Genomic DNA, 21,802 nt, shown 5'->3' on the forward strand with positions numbered 1-21,802 from the left:
TTCAGTCTTCTACTCACCATCATCCAGTTGTGCCAGCACCATTTGTTGAAGATGCTTTCCTCCTTCCATTGTATAATTTTAGCTGTTTTGTCAAAAATCAGGCATTCAGAGGTGTGTGGGTTAATATGAGGATTTTTAATTCGAATCCATTGGTCTACCCGTCTATTTTTGTGTCAATATCAATACGTTCTCAGGACTATAGTTGGGGATGGTGATACCTCCAGAAGTTCCTTTATTGAATAGTGTTGTTTTAGTTATTCTGGATCTTTTGTTTTTCCATATAAAGTTGAGTATTATCCTTTCAAATTAGTGAAGAATTGTACTGGGGTTTTGATGTGGATTCCTTCCAGACTAATGTGGTTTGATTAAGCCAGACCACCTGAAACAGAGTACCAGGTGATCCTACATTCAAAACAGCTGGACAAAGCAGCTTTACAAACTACAGCCAGGATTTCTGAATCTTCGAATCCCCCATGACAGTGCCCCTTACCAGCAGGAAGTAGTTTGGAAAGAACAACACCCAAATTCCCAAATATTGTCTATAAACGTTTGTTTTCAATTAAATGGACTTGGTTATATAAAATAAATAAATAAAATAATAATAATAATAATAATTATATAAATGAGCAGGCTACACAAGTTTCAGTAGACAAGCCAAGAGGCAGCACCCTCCACGGCCTCTGCATCAGCTCCTGCCTCCAAGATCTTGCTCTGTTTGAGTTCCTGTCCTGACTTCCTTCGATAAGGAAAAGTGATGTAAACCAAATAAACTCTTCCCCCTCCCCACAAAAAAATGAAATAGTAGCTAGTCAGTAATTCTTTTAACAAACCTTTAGAAATACTCTATTTTAAAAAAACTATTTTACAACATGGAGATGCTTTTGTGTATATGCCTACATACAAATATTAACACTGATATGGCTTGTAGGGGAAATCACTATTTAGTGGAATTGACTTCATAGGTCACATGGTGGTAATCATTTCCAGACAGCTTTAATTGTCCTGTCTCATTTAGAAAGCCTAATATGCATTGCCAAGGGAAGTGAATGGATTATAATACCACTTAGCTTTCCTACAAAAAAAAAAAAAAATCCTTGTACATTTTGTCACAGAACTTGATTGTTTTACCTATTTTACATTTTACTATAATGGCTTCTGCATTGCTACATTTTGCTTTCAGCTATTTGAATGGCAGAGATTTGGGTATAAATATAATTGTGAGGGATGTATTTTCCCCCAATAACAATGTAGGCTAAAATAACCTCCTACAGAGGAGCAGGGTCCATTAGAGTAGAATGAATCAGAACAAAGAGGTGAGGTTCACATTGACCCAGGAAGGAGAAACAATGCATTTTAACTTTTTGGAATGCTACTCTAACATCTGACCACATTAACAACAGGATAGGCTTTTTGCATTGTTTACCTGACATATAAAATGACTCTATAAACGTGGATGTTCTATGAATATATATCATGGGATGAGTGGAGAGGTTAAAAACTAATTGGTTGATGTCCAGAAGAATATGTATGTTTTAAGTCATAAATGATGGATTTTGACTGAATAATGACTAGTATCCCTGAAGCAAAAGATAGATCTTCAGTCAATGAGTAAGACTGTATGGGAAGAAAAATACAAGCTGTTTAATACTAATATTAATGCTTTAATAAACACTTGTCATCAGCGTTCCATTCCCTTTAGATTTAGAATATTAAAAAAAAAGAGAGAGAGATTTGTTCATGTGTTCATGTCTTACTTTTTTTGTTTTTGTTTTTGTTTTTTGTGCTGGTTTTTTTTTTCTTCCTTAGTCTTTTATTTCTTCCAATTTTTTGTTTTTAATTCCATTTCTTTAAGGGATTTTCTCATATCATCTTTGAGGGCCTCTATCTTTTTTTTTTTTTTTTTTGAAGTTATTTTTAAGTCGTTCTCTTCTGCTTCATCTGCTTCAGCGTGTGCACATCTAGTTGGCATAGAGTCCCTAGATTCTGGTGGTGTCATACTGGTCTTTCTGTTGTTGGGTGTTTTCTTATATTGCTATCTTCCCATCACCTTTTCCAGTGGGTGCAGGTAGAATCTCTGTTCTCTACCATGCTCTCCCTGTGGGTATAAGTGGGTCAGGTGTTTGATGCCTGTAACTCTGGATGATCCATGCTTTCTTGGAGGTCTCTCCTCCAGCAGAGGGCAGGTGATGGGGTCCAAAGATCTGGTGAGTGGGGCCTCAAGGTGGTCCCTCATGGATAGGCAGGTCCAGTGTGCTCAGAACAGACCTAGGAAGGTCCAAAGGATTTACAACATTTTATTCTGAGGAAAGTGAAAGTCCTGCTGAGGCACTCCCACTGTCCAGCTCCTTGTAGAGGGCTAGTGGTCTCATGTTCTGTGTAGTAGATTATGAGTGTCTATCAATAAAATGGAGTGTGCAATGCCTTATGATGCTGGTGTAACATTAGAGCTTCCATTTTCAGGTATAATGATATATGGTAGTTCTGAGCATGTTTACCTGTGGCAAGTTTGCCAGGCAATATAATAAAAGCAAAACTTCTATCCACCAGGCACTCATTCTCTAGCAATAATGGCTACATTGCACACTGTACCAGAATTTAATGTCTTAATATCACCATTCTGTGGGACAAGGAATTCTGAAAAGACAGATGAAGATGGCATGCCTCTGCCTCAGCTTTCTAGAAAGCTGGGACAGGATTTGACACCTGGGCCTAAAATCATCTGAACCATTGTTTACTCCCAAGTCTTGCACCTGGACTGTGGGGACACAAGGATCAGGAGTGTCCTCATATATAGTTTGTCCATGTCTCATGACTTTATGGTATCCTTAAGCTATTGAAACCTGCTCCATAGCATTCTGGGACCCAAGAGAAATCTGTCCAGAAAAGAAGGTGGACATTCATTCTCCTCCCTGCCCAAAACACAGTCAATTCTCAGGAAAGAAAGAAAAAAGAATCTTTTCTGAGATCACATTGTCTGAGAATCTGGAGGTCATGACTCATTGAAGGGAAAAAAATACTAGGAAATATACTTACTACCCAAATATTATCAAAGCTATGGGTTCACTTAAGTTTGAGAAAAAAATCATTTTATTAAATTAGCATCTGAAAACTGAAGCTGTGTTATGCTGGCATCTTGTGGAATTGATTTCATTCTCAGTTCACTGTGTTCTCATGTCATGTGCTGCAGAGATTTGATAGAGGTAATGACAGTCAGACCCCACACTCGCAACAGTCTTCTGGCTTGTGGTCATGTCATGAGTACTGAAAGTTGTTTCATTTCTGTGCTGCACAGATGGGGAAACTTGGGCTTGGGGATAAATTTTGCCCAAAGTCATAGCACAAGGAAATGTTGAAATTTAAAAATCAAGCATCTCTTTGCCCCATGGCAGCATGGCTCTGTAGAACTTTCCCTGGCTTTGTCACCATCTGACTTGCCACCACACAGGTTAACATGTAAAATGTAGCTTGGCATCCTGAGTAGATGTTCAATAAGAATAACCCCTTTGGGGTGAGAAAACTTCCATTTACCAGTATTTAGTATTTTAAATTGTTCCCGGCTATGCTTTTTACTCCAAAGAAAAGATCATTTTTACTTTGTTCTTGTTTTTTTATATTGTTCCATTGAATCAGTGTGTGTGTGTGTGTGTGTGTGTGTGTGTGTGTGTGTAGGGGTAGGGCACAGAGTTCTACATCTGGATCATCAGGCAGCAGGAAGAGAGGTGACACTGTACTTGTCTGAAACCTCAAAGTCCACCCCTAGTGACATACTTCCTGCAATGAGGCCATTATCTCCTAATCTTTCCAACTAGTGCCATTCCCTGTTGGTTAAACATTTAGATATATGAGCCCATGGAGACCATTCTTATTCAAACTACCTCTGTATTTTTAGCAACTTATATTGTTATAGATTATATTTCAGTTATAATAATTATAAAAAATAAATGAGTAAAATACCTAAAGCAATCTCAAATATGATGGGAGATGTCATTCTGTAAATATGTTTCTCTTATTGATTAATGAATAAAGCACTGTTGGCCAATAGGAAAGCAAGATAGGTGGGACTAAGAGACTAGGAGGAAAGAGGAAGTAGTTGGGAGGAGATCCAAGATGGAGGATGGAGAGAGAAGAATGCCAGCTCCTCTCTCTCCAGTAAGAGGAGACCATGTGGAAATACTTAGATTAATAGAAATGGGTTAATATTTAAGACAGAGCTAGCCAATAAGAAACTAGTAACTGGCCTACAGAATTATATCTAATATAATGTCTCTGTGTATTATCTGGGGCTGGCATGGCAGTGGGCCCCAGACCAGCAAGGAAAAAACCTTACTCATAACACAAATAAAGCCTATAATCCTATGGTAGCAAATGGTGAGGCCCCCTCTGTAATCTTCACAAGGTTTTCTGTGACCTGGAATCTCCCAGGTCTTTCAATTCCATATCTTACTGTATAAGAAATACTTATTCTTATACATTCCATTTCTTGTCTTCCTGGACTTCTATGGTTTCCTGAATGTTCAATATGCTTCTTTACTCTCATATTTTCTGGTCATCCCATGTCAAGTTTGTTTTGTTTTGTGTTTTGTTTTTCTTTTAAATTTGGGTTTGTGGTAGTGGTTAGCAAGGGCAGAGGGCAAATATGAGGGGATGGGGAGATGAGTGGGATCAGAATGCATGATGTGAAACCCATAAAGGATCAACTAAAATAAAAAGAAAAGTCAATAAATAACAGGAAGGACAAATAGGTAAACAATGGCAACTTTAAAAAATATCAGCAATTGGGTTCTGCCTTCAAGACCGTTTCATACCAGTGCAGCAAGCTGACATGCTTTTTTCTGAAGTCTCAGACTATGTGACTAAAAGCAATTACATGTTCAATGACTAATGGCACAAATCGGAATAACACAGTAATAATAGCAATGACACCCTGCCAGTGCTAATACTGCTGAGTTCTGCTTACTCATCAGATATGCATATTTTACATATATCCATTTGATCTTCACAGTGTCTCTTAGAAAAACGAAACACTACTATTAACCACATTTGAAAGACAAGTAAATACTGCTGTCAAGGAACCAATTTTCAAGGGTCAGTTTTAGAACTGGCTTTGTGATACATGTTACAGAGTTGGTTAGCTTTTCAAAGCATCATAATTTTCTGTTTTCTCAAAAGCCAGTATCAATGAGAAAAAAATAGATATTAAAAATCATCATTTTTATGATAAAGTTGATCTACTTGGAAGAGCTGAGCCATATCATCGCTCTTAAATTCACGATGGTATATCCATCCATCTGTGAACACATCGTGGATAACCGTGATTAAGTTAGGTATTTAAATGCTTCAAAGATCTCTATTTACCTACCTATAACAAGGAAGGATCATAAGGGGGAAAGGGGAGGGTGAAGACCAGCATCCAGGGACAGGAACAGCAGGAAAGAAGAAACAGAGAGGGGGGAAGAATAAGAGAGGGATGGGAGAGGGATGGGAGGTAGGCAGGGCCCTTTTAAAAGGGAACATATTGAATAGGTGCAGGTAGTGCTCGTAGTGGTGTATCCTGTCAGAACAACAAGGGCAGGTCAGTAAAATGCATAAATACTAACAACATGCATCTGCTATTTGGTAGCAAATTGGACAGAAATGAATAGACAAAGTCAGTGGTGGGCCACAGACAACAGCTTGGCCACACACACATCTCTTGGGCTCTGACCCTTGAATTCCTGCTCCTGCCAGCTCCCATCTGAACTTTTCTGCTTTTTCATAGCATTCTGAGTAGATGGTTGTGCTTCCTGTTTTGAGACAAAGTCTTGGCAGCTGTTCAGAAGCAAACCTTGCGAACGGCAGCTCTGGCTTCCCTTCCATGCTCGTTTGGTCTGGAATCTCTAAAGAGCTCTCCACTAGCTTCACTGGCCTCTCACAACCAGATTACTCCAACTTCTTTAGTCTAGGTGCACCTCCATAATTTCTGTTCACTGATTTCTTAAAATGAGGTCAGAGAAAGAACTGCCATTTCTTCCTAAAAAACTGAAATTCTCAAAAAATGAGAATTGAAGGAAAACAACAACAACAAAAAAGTGTTCTTAGACCTTGGGCAGCTTGTTTTGTTGTCTGGGCCTAGAAAACTTAATCATTGAGGTAGAAATGTTCAGTTCCCGGTGTGGCTACATCTCCCACCCTTGTCTCTCCTGGAACGGGTTAAATTTAAACTCTCAGCCATCTTAACATCTTCAAACTGATTCTCCCTCCATTCCTTCCTTTAATATGTCTGACTGTGGTCAGTTTCCTACTGCCTGTCCTTCCTGCAGGTACACTTAGAGCCTTTCTTGGGCCTCCCTGCTCCCTCTGCAGCCCAGGCTCCACTCTGTTCCGTAACCACTTGCTCTACTGACTGTGTATGACTGTGCCTCCATCCCTGCCTCATGCAACCCTAAGCACTATATGGGTGCTTTCTCTGCCAGCTGGTTTTCTGCTACTGGAAAATAATCCCCAATGGAGCTGGGGAGGTGTCTCAATGGATAAGAGCATATATACTTCAAGCAAAAAGACCAGAGTTTGAATGCCAAGTACCCACATAAAAAGCTTGGCAAGGCTCTTATGCATGTAATCCCAGCATTTGAAGGCATAAACAGGTGGATCTTGGGAGCTTGATAGATAGCCAGACTGTACAAAATTGTGATTTTCTGGTACAGTAAGAGATACAGTCTCCAGGAAACAAGGCAGAGAGTCACACACACACACCTGGCATCCTGCTCTGGCCTTTGCATTGGGTACTTGAATGTCACATGTGTGTGTTAGGAGAGCAAAAAGAAGGAAGAGGAGGAAAAGTGAAAGAAGGAGAGGAAGGAGGGAGGGGGTAAAGGATGGAGACAGGGAGGCAGAATGGTGGAAGGACCCCTGAACTCCCACACTGACATCATTGGAGTCTTCTGATCTCCAACCCTGGTATACCAATGTGATATTTTGGAATGCCTTCCCTGCATGCTTCCTCAGCTTCATCTCCCATCCACACTGTCACCATCACAACGCACTAGCAGGAGTCCTCTATAGCCCATTGTTCCACCTTTAATTCCTCACTCTGTGCTTCAAATGCTGAACCCCTGTTCTCCCATTTCTGTCCTGTTTAGGGATCTATAAATTCTATGGTTTTTTTTTTTTTTTTTTTACCAAATCCTTACATGGGCTGTGGATCTATCCACTTCTCAGTTCCTCATCCCATCCATGTGTTCTCATTACCTACTCTTTGTTCCTTTCCTTCAGCATAAGACGTTTCTCCATCTATCTTTTTGTAAGTGCCTCTACCTTCTGTCCAAATGTATATATTCCCTTTCTAGTCAAGGATAATCACTGTCTTCTCTGTCCCATCTGTGCAATAAATCTTTATTATGTTGGAAACACAGCTCTGCTTTTTAAAGTGCTGGCCTTCTGTAGGAGAGCAGTGAGAGCAGGAGGGTAGAGAGGCTTACAGTCAAGGGGCGAGGGGCTGGAAAGGGGACCTGAAGGATACAGAGTGAAATAGATGCCCATCTGGGGAAGCAGCCACTGAGTCAAGGCCTATATTATTGGGGGAATCTAGCCAGGCTGGCACCTGGGAAGATCTCAGGCCCTGAAGATTGAGGACAAGGGTTTCGAGGCAAGAATAAACTTGACAGTTGCAAATGAAAGAAAAGCCCTCATCTCCCTGCTGCTATGTTAATGCCCATGAGCTTTCAGATGGACCCCAGTCTGGCTCTCATCCCTGCCACCTCTCTGAAGCCACTACTGGAGTGACCACTAATGAGATAGATACCTGCCCCATTCCCTGGGCTTTTGATCCTCCTTTTACCAGCCAGACCCTGAAGCAGTATTTTGTACTTGACACTGGTTACCTGACATTACTGTCTTCTATGAGTCCTTTGGTCACTGAGACTTCTCAGTCCTTTGTGCTGACCCATGCACACAGAGTCTGGAGGTGTGTATATCCCATGTCAACATCATGGGCTTTCTATCTGTCTTCCATGTATCTATTTTAAGTGAGTAACAATAATTGTGTATCTTTATGGCATATAATGTATGCCATACATCATAGATAATATGATGATTAGTGTCCAAATACCTTACTTGTGTGTATTATAAGAATAAAGAAAATAAACCTATTTTAAATAATTTGAAATATATAGTATTGTTGATCATGATCACCAGGCAAAACAATTGGTCACTAAAAAACTTCTCCAGTCTGACACTTGGTACTTTTAAACCTACATCTTCTTTTTTCTCGTCCCTTCCTCCCCGTTCCACATCATGATAACCACTACTCCCCCTCGTTCCTTTTGTTTGTTTGTTTGCTTTAAACTCCACATATATGTGAAAATTCAAAATTTGTCTTTTACTACTCACCTGATTTTCCTCAATAAAATTTTCTTGACTCCATTCACATCACCACAAATTGCATGGTATCTTTCTTTTTAAGACCAAAGAATGCTGATGTTGCTTCCATATCGTGGATGTTAAAAATAGTTCTCTAGACATACTAAGCTCCTACTTCAACATCTAATAGCTCTTTCTAGGTTATCACACCCATACACAAACCTTTAATTTATAAAGTGAGAATGTGCAAATCCATATCTCTATAAAAGTCTCTCTAGTGAATTCAACCCTACTTACTCAGCTGCTAAAGTGGGTATGTACAATGCATAACTGTGTTCTCACCCATAACTACATTTAGGATACATGTCTCCTCCACTCTCCCCCAGGATCCAAGTAACCAGCCACGTTCTTTCCAGTACCTTCCTTCTCTTATCTGTGGTCACCAAATTTGAGTAGGGCCTTCACCACTTCCTGTTGTTCCGAGTAGTTACTTCCTGATGATTCCTGATCTCATTTCCTGTCATCCGCCTGTTTGTTACACTGTTGGGAGGTGATCGTCCTAAGACTGTTATCTCTCCCCTGTTGAAACAATAAAAGGGCTTCTCTGTGGCCCAAGATAAAGCCGTGCCTGTGAGGATGACCAAAGGTGCATATGTGACATGGCTTTCAGTGAGTCCCCAGCCTCTCCCACTTCTCTAGCATACCTATTTACTTCTGCGCTCCTTCCTTGCTCAACTCTGTCAAGCTTGCCTTCCCTGAGGACCTGGTTTGTTTTTGCTGTTTTCTTCCTGTATGCTGCTATCTTTCTTCAGCATTCCCTCTGATGGAAGTCTCAGGAAACACACACCCCGTCTTCAATTCTGGCAAAACACCTATCAAATGGCCCATGATTTTCATTAGGGGGAGATACATTTCTTTCTCCTCTCCAATTGTTCAGGCTCATTATGTGATATGCCCATCATATAGTTTACCTATTTTGTTTACCCATGTACTTTCTTCTCTAGTATGTAAATTCAGAATCATGGTTCTTTTATCAGAAAAGTTTTACTCTCTCTCTCTCTCTCTCTCTCTCTCTCTCTCTCTCTGTGTGTGTGTGTGTGTGTGTGTGGGTATTACAGATAGTTGTGGCTATCTGATGTGGATACTGCAAACTGAACTCTGAATTCAGATCTTTTGGAAGATCAGCCTTTTTAATTTTGACCTTGTCCTTGATTAGTTGCCATCTCTTAATGTGGGTCACTGTCAGTGAACCCCAGCTTTCACTCAGACTGGCAATCAGAAGGGAAACATGATGTCTTCCATGGAAAACACTGGAATCTTACATGCACCTTTTTTGTCTCCTTATTGTCTAATCCCAGCAGGCTTACTGTGATAGAAGAAAGACAGTTGCTAGTGATTCTGAGGAAGCAAGAAGCAACTTTAGCTAAGTGAGATTCCCAGAAAGTCTGGGTAGAGTAAAAACTAGATATCAGACTTGCCTACTTCAATCTGTGACTCAACCAGATGCACTATGGAGAAATTTACAAAGGTGATCTTTATGAGGTCTAGGAATGACATGTCATGTAAGTGGAATTGTTTAGAAAGCTGAAGTAGCAAGTAGCAAAGGAGAATGTTATCATTTTAAGAGTGAAATGTTTCTCTGCACTTGGCTGATTTTCTCCCTGAGCAGAATACGCAGCATGTGTCCCTCTAGAGTTGGAGAGAGGCAGCTGTAGTCTGTAGAGGCAGTTCACATCAGTGGATTTGTAACATGGGAAGTTACCATGCACATGTAATCTTTAAAATGTAGTATTCTGTCTTGACCTCTATTGGCAGTTCATCTGTCTCTGTTTTCTCCTGACGTCAGCCCTCTGTAGCTACAACCTCAGCACCTGTGCATTGAACCAACCTTGGATTGAAGCTACTCAAAAATAATCACAGTAGTACTGAGCATGTGCAGACCTTTTCATGGCATTAGTCCCTAAAAAATAGAAGGAAATAATTATTTACATAAAATCTACTCTTTGAGGGATTATGAGTAACCAAAATTATTTAAAGCATACAGGTTTTATGTAAATTTTGTGCTATTAAATATAAGGTATTTGAGCATTCTCCTCTTATTTTGGTACCCTAATAGGGTTCCAGAATGCCTTGGCAGATACCAAGGGATGCTATAGTCTTCTTTCTTATTGGAAAATCTTTCCCCCACAAAAAGCATGCTTTTCACCATTCCCTCCCTCAGTGTTTCACAGGCTGGATGGAGTACAACTTATTTAGTAACTGTCAAAATTACTTGTATACTAAAGGAAAGCTGCACTTGTGAGTGTGCAATGGCCACCTGTGAGTGTGCAGGCAACACCTGTGAGTGTGCAGGCACCACCTGTGAGTGTGTAGGGATCACCTGTGAGTATGAAAGGCAAGTACAGCATGTTCCTCTCCCTGTGGTCTGTTTATTCTGACTTCCAGGCAGCAATTTCCCCTGCTCCTGACTTCCATACTCCAGTTGTCCAGTTATGTGTGAGCAGTGACTCCAGTAAGTCAGGCCTATCAGACAGGTAGCCAGTAACAAGTAGGTCCTTAGGACAAATGATGGCTTCTCTAGGTCTCAGGTTGCTCATATGTCTGGACCAGATGAATTCCACACCTTTTTCATTCTCAGATATCAAGAAAGTAGTTTAGTAAAGGAATGTTTAAGGGCTGTGAGAAAAAAAATCTGGAAGATGAGAGATCGCTTTACATCGAGAATATGACAGACTCTTTCCCACAGGGAGGAAGGTGAGATTAGAAAGTCGAGGAGGTAGATGTGATGCAGCTGAAATTCGTGTGCCTGGGAGAAAGTATAAGATCTTTTCAGAACAGAATGGTATGCTGGAAAACTCACATACCATTAAATAGATCAGGAGCAACTTTTAATTACTTAGTTCAGTAATGCAAAGAATATTCACATAACTTGATGGCCATCACTGCCATCTGTCTCCAGAATAATTTTATCTTCCCTAATAGAAAACTTGAGATTATGGATGTAGCTTGCTATTATATTGCTTTCCTGTTATATACAAGGCCCGGAGTTCAATCCCTAGCAGTACAACAGACAAAACAAAGAAACCCCACAACTGGAATTGTGAAGCAGTGACCCCTCATTTCTCACCCTCCTGTCTCCGGGCCACCCCAATTCTACTTTCTCTTCCTTATTTTGACTGTCTGGGTATCTTATAAACGTGACTTTACACAGTATTTCTCACTGTGTGGCTAACGTACTTCTCTTAACACAGTATTCCCAAAATCTACCCTAGTAGGACATATCAAATTATATTCCTGTTTTATATTGAATAATATTGCCTTGTATGCATATACTATGTTTTCCTTGTCCATCTCTGAATGGACACTTGTGTTGACTCTCTTAGCTGTTGTAAATCATATGGCTGTGAACATGCATTTAACTCATTTGAGGGATTTCCGAACGTTTTCTCACAGTATATGTACCATTTTATATTCCCACTGAGAATTACCTGGTTCCTTCTAGATTCACCATAAGGACAAGTGGCTACATGTCTTCTATCTAAATCAGCTTGACTGTAGCCCAGACTGCACCTGAGGCAATGACAAAATGTTCAATTATGACAGCATATTGGTGACAGTATGGAGAGTCTTGAATCTAGGATATGGTTCTGGTGCCTATTCTGCAGGGTATAGGAAGCTGGTGAGGCAAGGGCAAAATTATATGGTCCTATAGGCAGCTTAAGAACCAAATTATGCATTTAATGTGAGTTGAGACCTGGAGGCTGGGACACTGGTCAGCATTTGATTACATCTAGCTATCTAGGCTAGACATCTGGTTCTAAGTGAAAGTCCTAGGTTCTGGACTCCAGGTAGGGGGGATGGAAAGGTAGGAATGAACAAGGAGAAATTGAATAAGATTCTTGAGAATGAGGAAAGTGTTTTGCTGGTGAGGGGTTTGAAGAATTGTGCATGGGTTCAGTCAGCCATTCAACATTGGTCATCTTAAGTATACTTATATGGAGTGATAGCAAGATTTACATCCCTTATCGTTTGTCATTTTGATTTTCAAGGTAACTATAGCACACAGAGATGGGAGAGAACCAGTTAGTCAGGTGGTTCCTGGCCTAGGAAGGAATATCTTTGCAGTAGGGCTGAGAGTATGGGTGGATGATAAAATGTTGCTGTAGGTTCTTGTCCCACCAGGTCCTGTTGCCATTTCAGCCCAAATAAGCAAGCAAAGACTTATATTAATTATAAAACTGTTGGCCAATGACTAGAGCTTCATATTGGATAGCTGTCTTAATTATTAACCCATATCTGTTAATCTATGCTTTTCCACATGGTCTTGGCTTACCAGAGAAGGATCCAGATCCTCTACTCCTCTTGGCAACTACATGGTGTCTCTGTCTGTACTGCACTCTCTCCGCCTATCTTTCCCAGAATTCTCTTCATCCCCTACTCCCTCCACAGTGCTTTATTCATCAAACAATAAGAGATACATATACACAGAAGGGCATCCCCCATCATCAGGATGTTACTTACTCTGCATCAGTGAGTTGTGGGTTTCATTCCCATGATGGAGGAAGGGGAAAGAGGGGGAAGAGGGAGAGCACAGGCAGCAGTGATGGAGCTGTTTCATAGGGAGCACCCTCTTAGCTGAGGGCTACAGATCTGGGTCCTGAGTAAGAATAAAAGTTCCTTAGGGTGTTTGCACAGCGAACTGAAACACCAGACTCAAAGTAAGGAATGGACTGCAGGCACCAGAGGTGTATTTACACAAGATCTGAGCTGGAGCTACAAAGGTCTTTTTTATGCATAATTTACATAATAATAAGTTACTATGTTATGACAGCCTATAAGTGGTATATCTTTTGTCTAGAACACTGTCAACAGACATGGTTCAGATTTGGGGGGACTTTTTTCATTGTTAAAATATTTTTATTTAATTGACATTTTAAAATTTATTTTACATAGTGACTACAGTTTCCACTCACTCCTCTCCTCCAGTTCCCTCCCCCCCACCACCACCATCTACCTCCTTTGGAGGATTTTAGATCTTGGAATATTTGCTGACATTTTACCAACTTAATCAGAAAATATTAAATCTAAAATGGTTTAAAGAACAAAATTTATGAGCATTGTTTGTACCTAAGTTTCACATTTTCAGTTTTCCAATTAAGAATGCCTGGCCTGTCTGTGTAAGAAAGGTGTTTGTGTGGCCCTTTGTTCTGTGTTAGCTATGTGTCATGCCAAAACCATTCATGCCTCTGGGTGTTCATGTCCTCTTTCTCTATGATTCTTTGTGCTTTGATTACTGAAGTTTCCACAGAAGAAATACTCCTTAGCTGTTGTCCTCTGGGTTGACACAAGGCAGGCTGTAGTACCTTTATTGCAGCTGTGCAATGGTCTTGGTGACAGTTCCTGGGTGGCAAGTGTAAATCTCAGTTTTGTGGATCTAAGTTTGAGGAGGATTTTAAAGAATTTATATTTAAGATAAATGTAGTTGGGGGGGTTTCTAAGGTCAGGTTTATCATATGTAAGTGGGGTGATCTAAGCTGGGCAGCCACCTGTCTTTTTTATATGATTTCTGGTGATCAAACTTAATTCTTCTTGCAAGCAATATACTAGCTTCCAGGACCTCTACTCCCCTGTATGCTTTTATTTGCAAGTTAAAATGAAAACAGATTTCCCCAGATTTACAACTGACTGATGAATCTATACTGCTGACACCAATAACAAAAGCATTTGTCAAGGCTCAGCAACCAACCTCAAGGTCCACTGAAGTGTGTAGATATACCTCTGTGACAACTGGACTGTTGTGTGATTCTGCTGGGCTTCATTTAGTCTGTATAAAGAGGTTGTATCTAGCCAACTGCTTAGACATCATTAGAGGCCATTTCCTCACTTGGGACTGATTACCTAAAGGGATTAACAGACTTTGAAGGCATTATTTGATATTTCCAAAGATGTCCTTTGTGCCTTAAAAGGAATAAATCTATTCCTCCCTTCTTTGACTGGCTGCAGAAGTTCTTTCCTAGCAGGAGCTCGGCTATTCTGCTGGATTCCCTGACATTGTGGGTCGCAGAGCAGGATGTCCCATTGTGATACCCCAGGAAGCGGCCAAGGTTTCAGAAGAGAACTGATTCCTCCAGTCACCCTTGCTCACTGCCAATGCCCTGTGCTTTTGGAATCTTAATCAGGCTCATTGGATGACTGTGAGAAATGAGGCCACACTGAAAATTCACAGACTCTTTGCTACACCTCAGAGAGACCTCTAAACTTTGGGTGAAATCAAAGAGGCTACAAGACCAGATCTCTAGGATGAAAAAGCCCCCCCAAAGTCAAAACACAGACAAGAGATTGTGTATAAAGAAGATGTGCATTAACCACAAAAGTAACAAGGCAGGAGAGTGAGGAAGAAAAGAGAAATGGCTTGTGAGATGCTCTCAAGAGTCCTCACCATCAGCTGGAACATTCCCTCAGAGATTTATTTCTGTAGCTAATCAGAGACAAGGAGGTACATTTTCAGCTAATGTAGGCATTAAGAATAAGATGAAGATGTGGAATGGGAACTATGGCATAAATCAAAGATAAAGGCTTCTCTCCTAATTTGGTGGATGTTACTAACTTTTGCCTACCTTTAAGAAAAAAACACCCACACTGTTGGTGATCCCAGGGAAAAAAAGTGGGCTTAGAGAGTTGTTTGGTTTTTACATGTGGCTGTTCAATCAGGTAGACCTTAATGAGTATCCTCCTAAGAATGAAGTGAGATGGCAAAGCTGCACCTTCAGCCTGACAGTTGACACTCAGTGGCGTGTGACTCAACACAGATTGAAGGCAATATGAATAAACTTCTCCCTGTTCTGCTTCCTTCCTAATGTAACATGTTTCACAAGAACTGACAGGAACAGGGAAGATAAAAATGAGGGGGCATGGCATGTATGCTTTACTATATGCCAAGCACTGTGGGGATTTATTGGTAAACACTCCAGCTTTCTGGTGGTGGTAGTGGTGCTGGAGGTTGAACACAGGGCCTGGCATATGTGAAGCATGCACTCTATCACTAAGCCACATGAGTGATTCTCTAAGTAATGAATGCTGGCCTTGAACTCTGAGGCCTGGGCAAGCCTTCAGCTTGTCATCTTCTTGTATTAGTCTGTGGATTATGCCACTAAGAAATTGTTAATTCTGTGAGGTAAATGATGTATGGAAAGATGTAGGCAACATTTGTAGCTGGAATTTCTTTCCCACCTGGTCCTTCAGCCATTTGACCCCAAATGGATACACAGAGGCATCTATTAATTATAACCTTTGGCTGATGGCTCAGACGTCTTACTGACTAGCTCTCTCTCTTAATTATTAACCCATAACTACTAATCTATGTATTTATATATGGCCTTGTCTTACCAGAGAATGCCCAGCATGTCTGATCTTTCCAGTGTCTACATGGCATCCCCTCTGGACATTTCTTTCTTTCCTCTACCCAGCATTCTCCTCATCTGGTAGCCCTGCCTATACTTTCTGCCTGGCTACTACTACACACACACACACACACACACACACACACACACACACACACACACATATGAACATCCCCCATCAAAGATAAAACAGTTTTCCAAGTACAACCATGGGGCCAGAACTTTAACATAGACTTTTGATCTTAAACAAAACATATTCTGAGGTTTTTAATCACAATGATTAGAGGCAGGAAGATGTGAGACTAAATATGATGTATGCCTGCCATCACACTGGATATTTGAATATTGTCTTAATGCTTCTGGGAGCTTTGGGGTAGGAGGGGCACATGTTTCTATCCCTGCTTTCTTCAAAGATGCCCCTATAAATCACTATAGCTGCTTCATCAGAAATGAATATAATTGCAAAGAAATAATTTTAACATAGTTTTAAGTTAAGTAAACAAGAATGCCCATATTATAATGCTATTATAAAATGTATACAATAGCAGTAAAGAACATATCCTAATCTATATTATATCAGACTTATTCTACATTCCAAATAGTCTTTTTCCAATGATTCTAAACATGTAACTTTGTATCTAATATTACAAGAATTTCTTATTGCTTTATGAGGGTATCATAACTGACTTTTAAACTGATTGGGTTTTTTGAATATTAATTATATTTTGAGGTTTTTAAATCTTGGTATATGGAGCTCTAATATTAATTTCAAAAGCATTTGTGGTAGATCTTGGTTATAGAAGGATACTAAACAGTCAAAGCTCAGTTTGCTGAAATCACCTTTCCTTGTTTTGTTTTGTAGGGATCTACCGAACAGAAAGGGATAAAGGCACTTTGTATGAGCTCACCTTCAAAGGGGACTACAAACATGAATTCCAACGGCTTGTCCTATTTCGACCCTTTGGCCCCATTATGAAAGTGAAAAAGGAAAAACTCAGTATGGCCAACACGCTTATCAATGTTATTGTGCCCCTAGCGAGGAGGGTGGACAAGTTCCGGCACTTCATGCAGAACTTCAGGTTTGTTTGTTTGCAGGGAACCCTGCTTATTTGTTGTCAGTGTCTTCATTTCCCCTACCATGCACAAAGGCTCCTTTTCCTGCACTCCACTCAGTTTTATTCATACAAAGTTTGCCATTTGTATCTGCCTTTCCCTAAAGCAATTAGAAAATCTTTGTTTAAATGTGTTTTCCTTAGAAGATAAGTCTAGGAAGGATAGGCTATCCACAGCACTGCACATGTCACCTTCATTCTGATTTGATAAAACAGTGCAGCATGTCACCTTCAGTTCTGACTTGATCCTAGGCTCCGAAGCCAAACGTTAAATTCTCAGAAGCAAGCAAATGAGGTTCAAAATCATCAGGAACAAGTAGGAGCTGGCTGGTGGTGACAAAACCCACTTCACTGATGACTCTGGACAAGAAAGAGGCTCTGGCTCAGCAGAAGACTAGCTTCATTTGCTGTCCTATTCCAACTGCTTCTGGAGGGTATTGAATCACAGCCTATTTCTTATTCTAAGCTACATACCCTAAGAGACTGAATTAAAACTATTGCAGGAAGGCTTTAGGTACTCAATGTTATAGGCACTCAGTAAGTAGACCTTTATTCCAGGGTGCATTGGTGAAGCTGATGCACCTGTGACTGGAAACCATCTACTGAGCAACAGTGGGTCTCATTAAGTTTTATGTATGGAATCCGCATATAGGCTGAGATTAACCAGCTAAATAATTTACTTACCTTGTTTTAAGGAAGCCAGCTTATTTTATTGAGTTATAAATCCTGAAAGATTTGGCTACTTTTTGGGAGTTTTTATTATTAAGTTCAGATTATTAAAAAGTCAATGGTGTTCAGTAGAAGAATCTCTGTGGCAGCTTTCAATATTCTAGCTTAAGAGCACAAGAGGCATCCTTTTGTAATTAAGTTATTTGTATCAGGATCAAATCATCTTTGAAGAGACCATTAAAGTCATCTGGGAATGGAAGATGGAGGCCATATCTGAAAGCCAGGGGCTGCAAAGGATAGTGCACACAAAGAAAAATTCCCAGAGGAGTGGGCATTGTAGCCGAGACTGAGTCTACACACATATAGTATTGAATAAAATGGTTTGAAACGATGAAAGACCATTTTGGGGTTTCTAATTTAAAATGAACATTTCACTTACAGAATAGATTATTTGGCTACTACAAGATGTTTGATCATTGTGAACAAAACAAGGAATAAGTTATTTTAAAGCAATCCACAACTGAACACTATTTACATTAATTCGATCCATTTCACATGACTTTCCTTAACATATATGTGATAAAAAGGATAGTTTACTAGATATGAATAATTTAATAGGCATGAGATATCTTACATATTCCATTTTTAATGCATTAAATTTTACCTCCTTAAATCTGTATTTAAACTTTTTTTAGTATGCTGGGTTTCTAGCAAATTTCTCTTCATGCTGTAAAGATATTAATTCATAAAAGGTCTTTCTCATGTTTAAAAGTTACTCACAGAACAAGCTATGATTGGAATTATAATGTCCTTTAATCATATTCAAGTATCCCACTGAGCAGACTAAGGAGTTGCAGTAGGGAAAGAACATCCGTACATTCCATATGTACTCCTTCCTCTGTGATTCATCCACATTCCAAATTTAGTCACCTGTGTTGTTACCTAGTTGTGGGATGCAACCCTTAGTTTCTATTTTGAAAAAGGCAAATCTATATTCAGATTTATTACATTTCTTAAAATAGCATCCCCATCCCTCAGTTCTTGGTTGTGTTTAATGGGTAAGAAACACAGGACAGCCATAAATGCTTTAACATGAACTGTCTATAGTTACCTTTGTAATGTTAACAGGACAGGCTGTCTAGGCTTAAGGACTTGGGACTTACTCGGGACTTCATAGACTTTCTTTTAACATTGAATGATGTCATGAAAATGTATTAAGAATTGTTCATTTATCTCTTCTAAAAGTGACTTTTGCCTAAAGGCCAGAAGCATTCCTTTTTAGTCTTGAATTGTAGTAACTTAACCAGGATATGTCTCCTCTTGGCATTGATTGATTTGCCTGGGGTGATGATGGTTTGAATGAAAATGGCCACCATAGGTGGTCCCTAATTGGTAGAACAGTTTGGGAAGGTTTGGGTGGTGTGGCTTTATTAGAGGTGGTAAGTCAGAGGAGGATTCACAGCTCTTTGCTCCCTCAATTTCTCCCTCTCCCTCCCTGCTTTCCTTCCCTCATCCCTCTGCCTCATGCTGGGGATCAGGATATGCTTTCAGCTACTGCTCCATGCCTGCCTGATGGCATGTTGCCCACCATGATGATCAAGGACTCTAACTTTCTAGAACCATGAGCCCCAATAAACTCTCTCTTTTATAAGCTACCTTGATCATGGTGTCTCTTCATAGCAATAGAAAAATATTTACTATAGGGGTTTTATGGTTTCTGCATGATGTGTTCAGTTCTGTGCCACCTGACCACAAACTGTCTACTTCTTAAATTGCTTCCATTTATTAACATCTCCATTTTTCTTGTATTTATGTGCTGTGTGTATATAGCATATATGTATATGGCATGTTTGTATGAGGTATGCTTGTGGCTGTATTGTATGATGTTTATGAATATGGTGTGTATATTATGTGCATATGATATGTGTGATATATGTGTGGTGCATTAATCTGAACACAGACCCCTGTGTGTACAGAGGCCAGAGTACATGTCTTCCTCTATTGCTCTCCACTTTCTTGTCTTGAGACAGTGTCTCTCATAGAACCTAAACCTTCCCTTCTGGCTGGATAGCAGCTACTGTGATATACCTGTCTTTGCCCACAATTCTGGCCTCATAGCCATGTGCAGAGATGCCCATGTTTTTATGGAGATGCTTGGATTCAAACCCAGATTCTCATGCTTTCAGAGCAAAACCACTTACTTGGTCACCTACCCAATTCCTCTCTCTCTGTGTTTTTAATGCCTTTACCTACATGCATGTGAGCCTTGTATCTTTCTAAGATACTTGTTTGTCTTGACTTTACGTTGATTTATTTCCTGAGTATACACTGTGTCTGATGCTCTTATTTTGTTTTGTTTAAAATGAACTTTTTAAAATTGATCTCATATTTTGTGAAAGTGGAACAATCATATAGGAAAGTTTCTTTTAGTTGATCCCCATTTCTTTTGAGACTATATCTTGTTTATACTTTGAATGCCACTTTAAAAAAAAACCTATCTCTGCTCCCCCTTTGCCCATCTTCCCACACCCTCTTTCTTTCTCTTCTTGCCCCCAGGGTGTGCTTGCTATGTTGTTTCACAATCAAAGGCCTGCCTGAGCTTCTACCTCACTGAGAGCCACTGTGCCCACCCCTCCTGAATTGTTCTCTTGACTTTAGTGATGGAAAAGAACAGATGGAGGAAAGCTTAGGTAGCAGTATGCAGCCTCGGTTGGATGTCTGGGTAGCTGGGAACCTTCTCAGTTGTAGGATGGCATGGAGCTTTACCAGACCACCTTCCAGTAAATGTCTCAGTACCACTCCTGTGAGCCATCTCACTGCTCACAAACCAGAGCTACACATAGCTGATGAGCTTGAGAAATGTTAAACTTTCTCACCCATGGTGTTGTTTTAACAAAGAATTCTTTGGGGCTTGATAGAAAGTGCTTAGAAGCTCTAGGGATGGAAGCAAAGGCAAAGCCCGGGCAGAGCTTTGGCTGAGAAACAATACAAACTCATCCATGTGCTTGTCTTCTGAAATTCCCAGCAGACAAGAGAAAAGGGGGAAATGAGGGCCAGTTTATATTAGCCTTCATATTTAGTGAGGGAAAACCATTGTTGGGTGAGGCAAGCTTATTTCCAGCAGTAGATCCTCAGGGCTCCACTTAAGAGGTAAAGGATGCCAGGTGATATTCCCAGCATGCACAACAATTACAACAGCAAGGATTGAGTATTTCCATCTCCTGACAAAGAACCCAAACCCATTTTGCTCTTTAGGACAAATATAGATGGCTCTGGTCTTGGTAGTGCAGGGTTTCTAGGTGTGAACTCATCTTGGATCCTGGAGGTCATATGGCTGGCACTTATGAAGACTTCTTTGTTGTTGCTATCAGGTTGGCCTGCAAGTGAATACTCACTTGCCATTTCATCACTCAGGAATATCCTCCCATGCCTTGGGATCCTAGGGTGTCTGGGGCTCTCAGGGGAACTCTGCTGAAGTCAGATCATGTTTGTACGTGCACTCTTGGCCCAGGAGCTACCACCTTAAACTGCCTCCTCTGCTTTGCTTTGGTTAACCACCTCATTTTTGTCTTTGAAGCTATCTCCCATTTGGCTGTGACTGCTCAGTTTCTCCCATCTGTGTTATGGATTTTCGACTCATCTGTTATTTCATCCTGTGCTTTGTTTGATATCAGAAACACTCTCACAATAACAATAGATCTTGAGATCATTACCTCTGCCTCTCCCAGCAGGGGGTGGGGGTTTAATGGGAAATATTCTTCATGATTTTTTAAACCCCCCCCCTTTTTTTTTTCTGTTTCTTCCAAGTTTGTTTGGTTTTATTTTGACTGCTTCCAGCTGGTCTAAACCCATTTTCTTGTCAGGTTCCTCTTCAGACTAAGTGGGTTATATTTGTTTGAATGTCCTTTGTTTGCTCCTTTTGGATTTTCTCACCACTCTCAGGGCATTCCTGAAGCTCTAATGCACTATCAGAGTCATTTTCTACTTGACATTTTAGAAATGTTCTCTTTCATCCTGTTTTGGCCTAGAACTTTTAAGAAAACTCTGATAATCTCTGGGGGAGAATTTAAAGTAGGGATTATGTATTTCAAATGGAAACAATCCTTAAACATTTGGCTAAGCTAATACAGGTGGCTGGAAGTCCTCCAGCCACCTGGATTGTGATGGAGATAGACTTCTATATCCTCTGTATTCCTTGAGGAAAGTATGCTGTTTTGCATAATACAGTGTTCTTTCTAATCTATGTCCCAACATCAGTCCTGTGATTCATTGCACTATGCAAAC

At 40.2% G+C, this 21,802-nt stretch overlaps 1 protein-coding gene across 1 annotated transcript in view; it reads left to right on the plus strand.

Moving 5' to 3' along the window:
* Window positions 1-21,802, plus strand: part of Csgalnact1 (chondroitin sulfate N-acetylgalactosaminyltransferase 1) — an 89,737-nt gene that overhangs the window by 33,075 nt on the left and 34,860 nt on the right. The window contains exon 2 of the mRNA XM_051181927.1: window positions 16,600-16,816. Within this exon, the coding sequence (XP_051037884.1) occupies window positions 16,600-16,816 (217 nt within the window). The remainder of the gene's footprint in view (window positions 1-16,599; window positions 16,817-21,802) is intronic.

The sequence above is a fragment of the Phodopus roborovskii genome, unplaced genomic scaffold (assembly GCF_943737965.1).
Source record: "Phodopus roborovskii unplaced genomic scaffold, PHOROB, whole genome shotgun sequence".
In the NCBI taxonomy this organism is placed as follows: domain Eukaryota; kingdom Metazoa; phylum Chordata; class Mammalia; order Rodentia; family Cricetidae; genus Phodopus; species Phodopus roborovskii.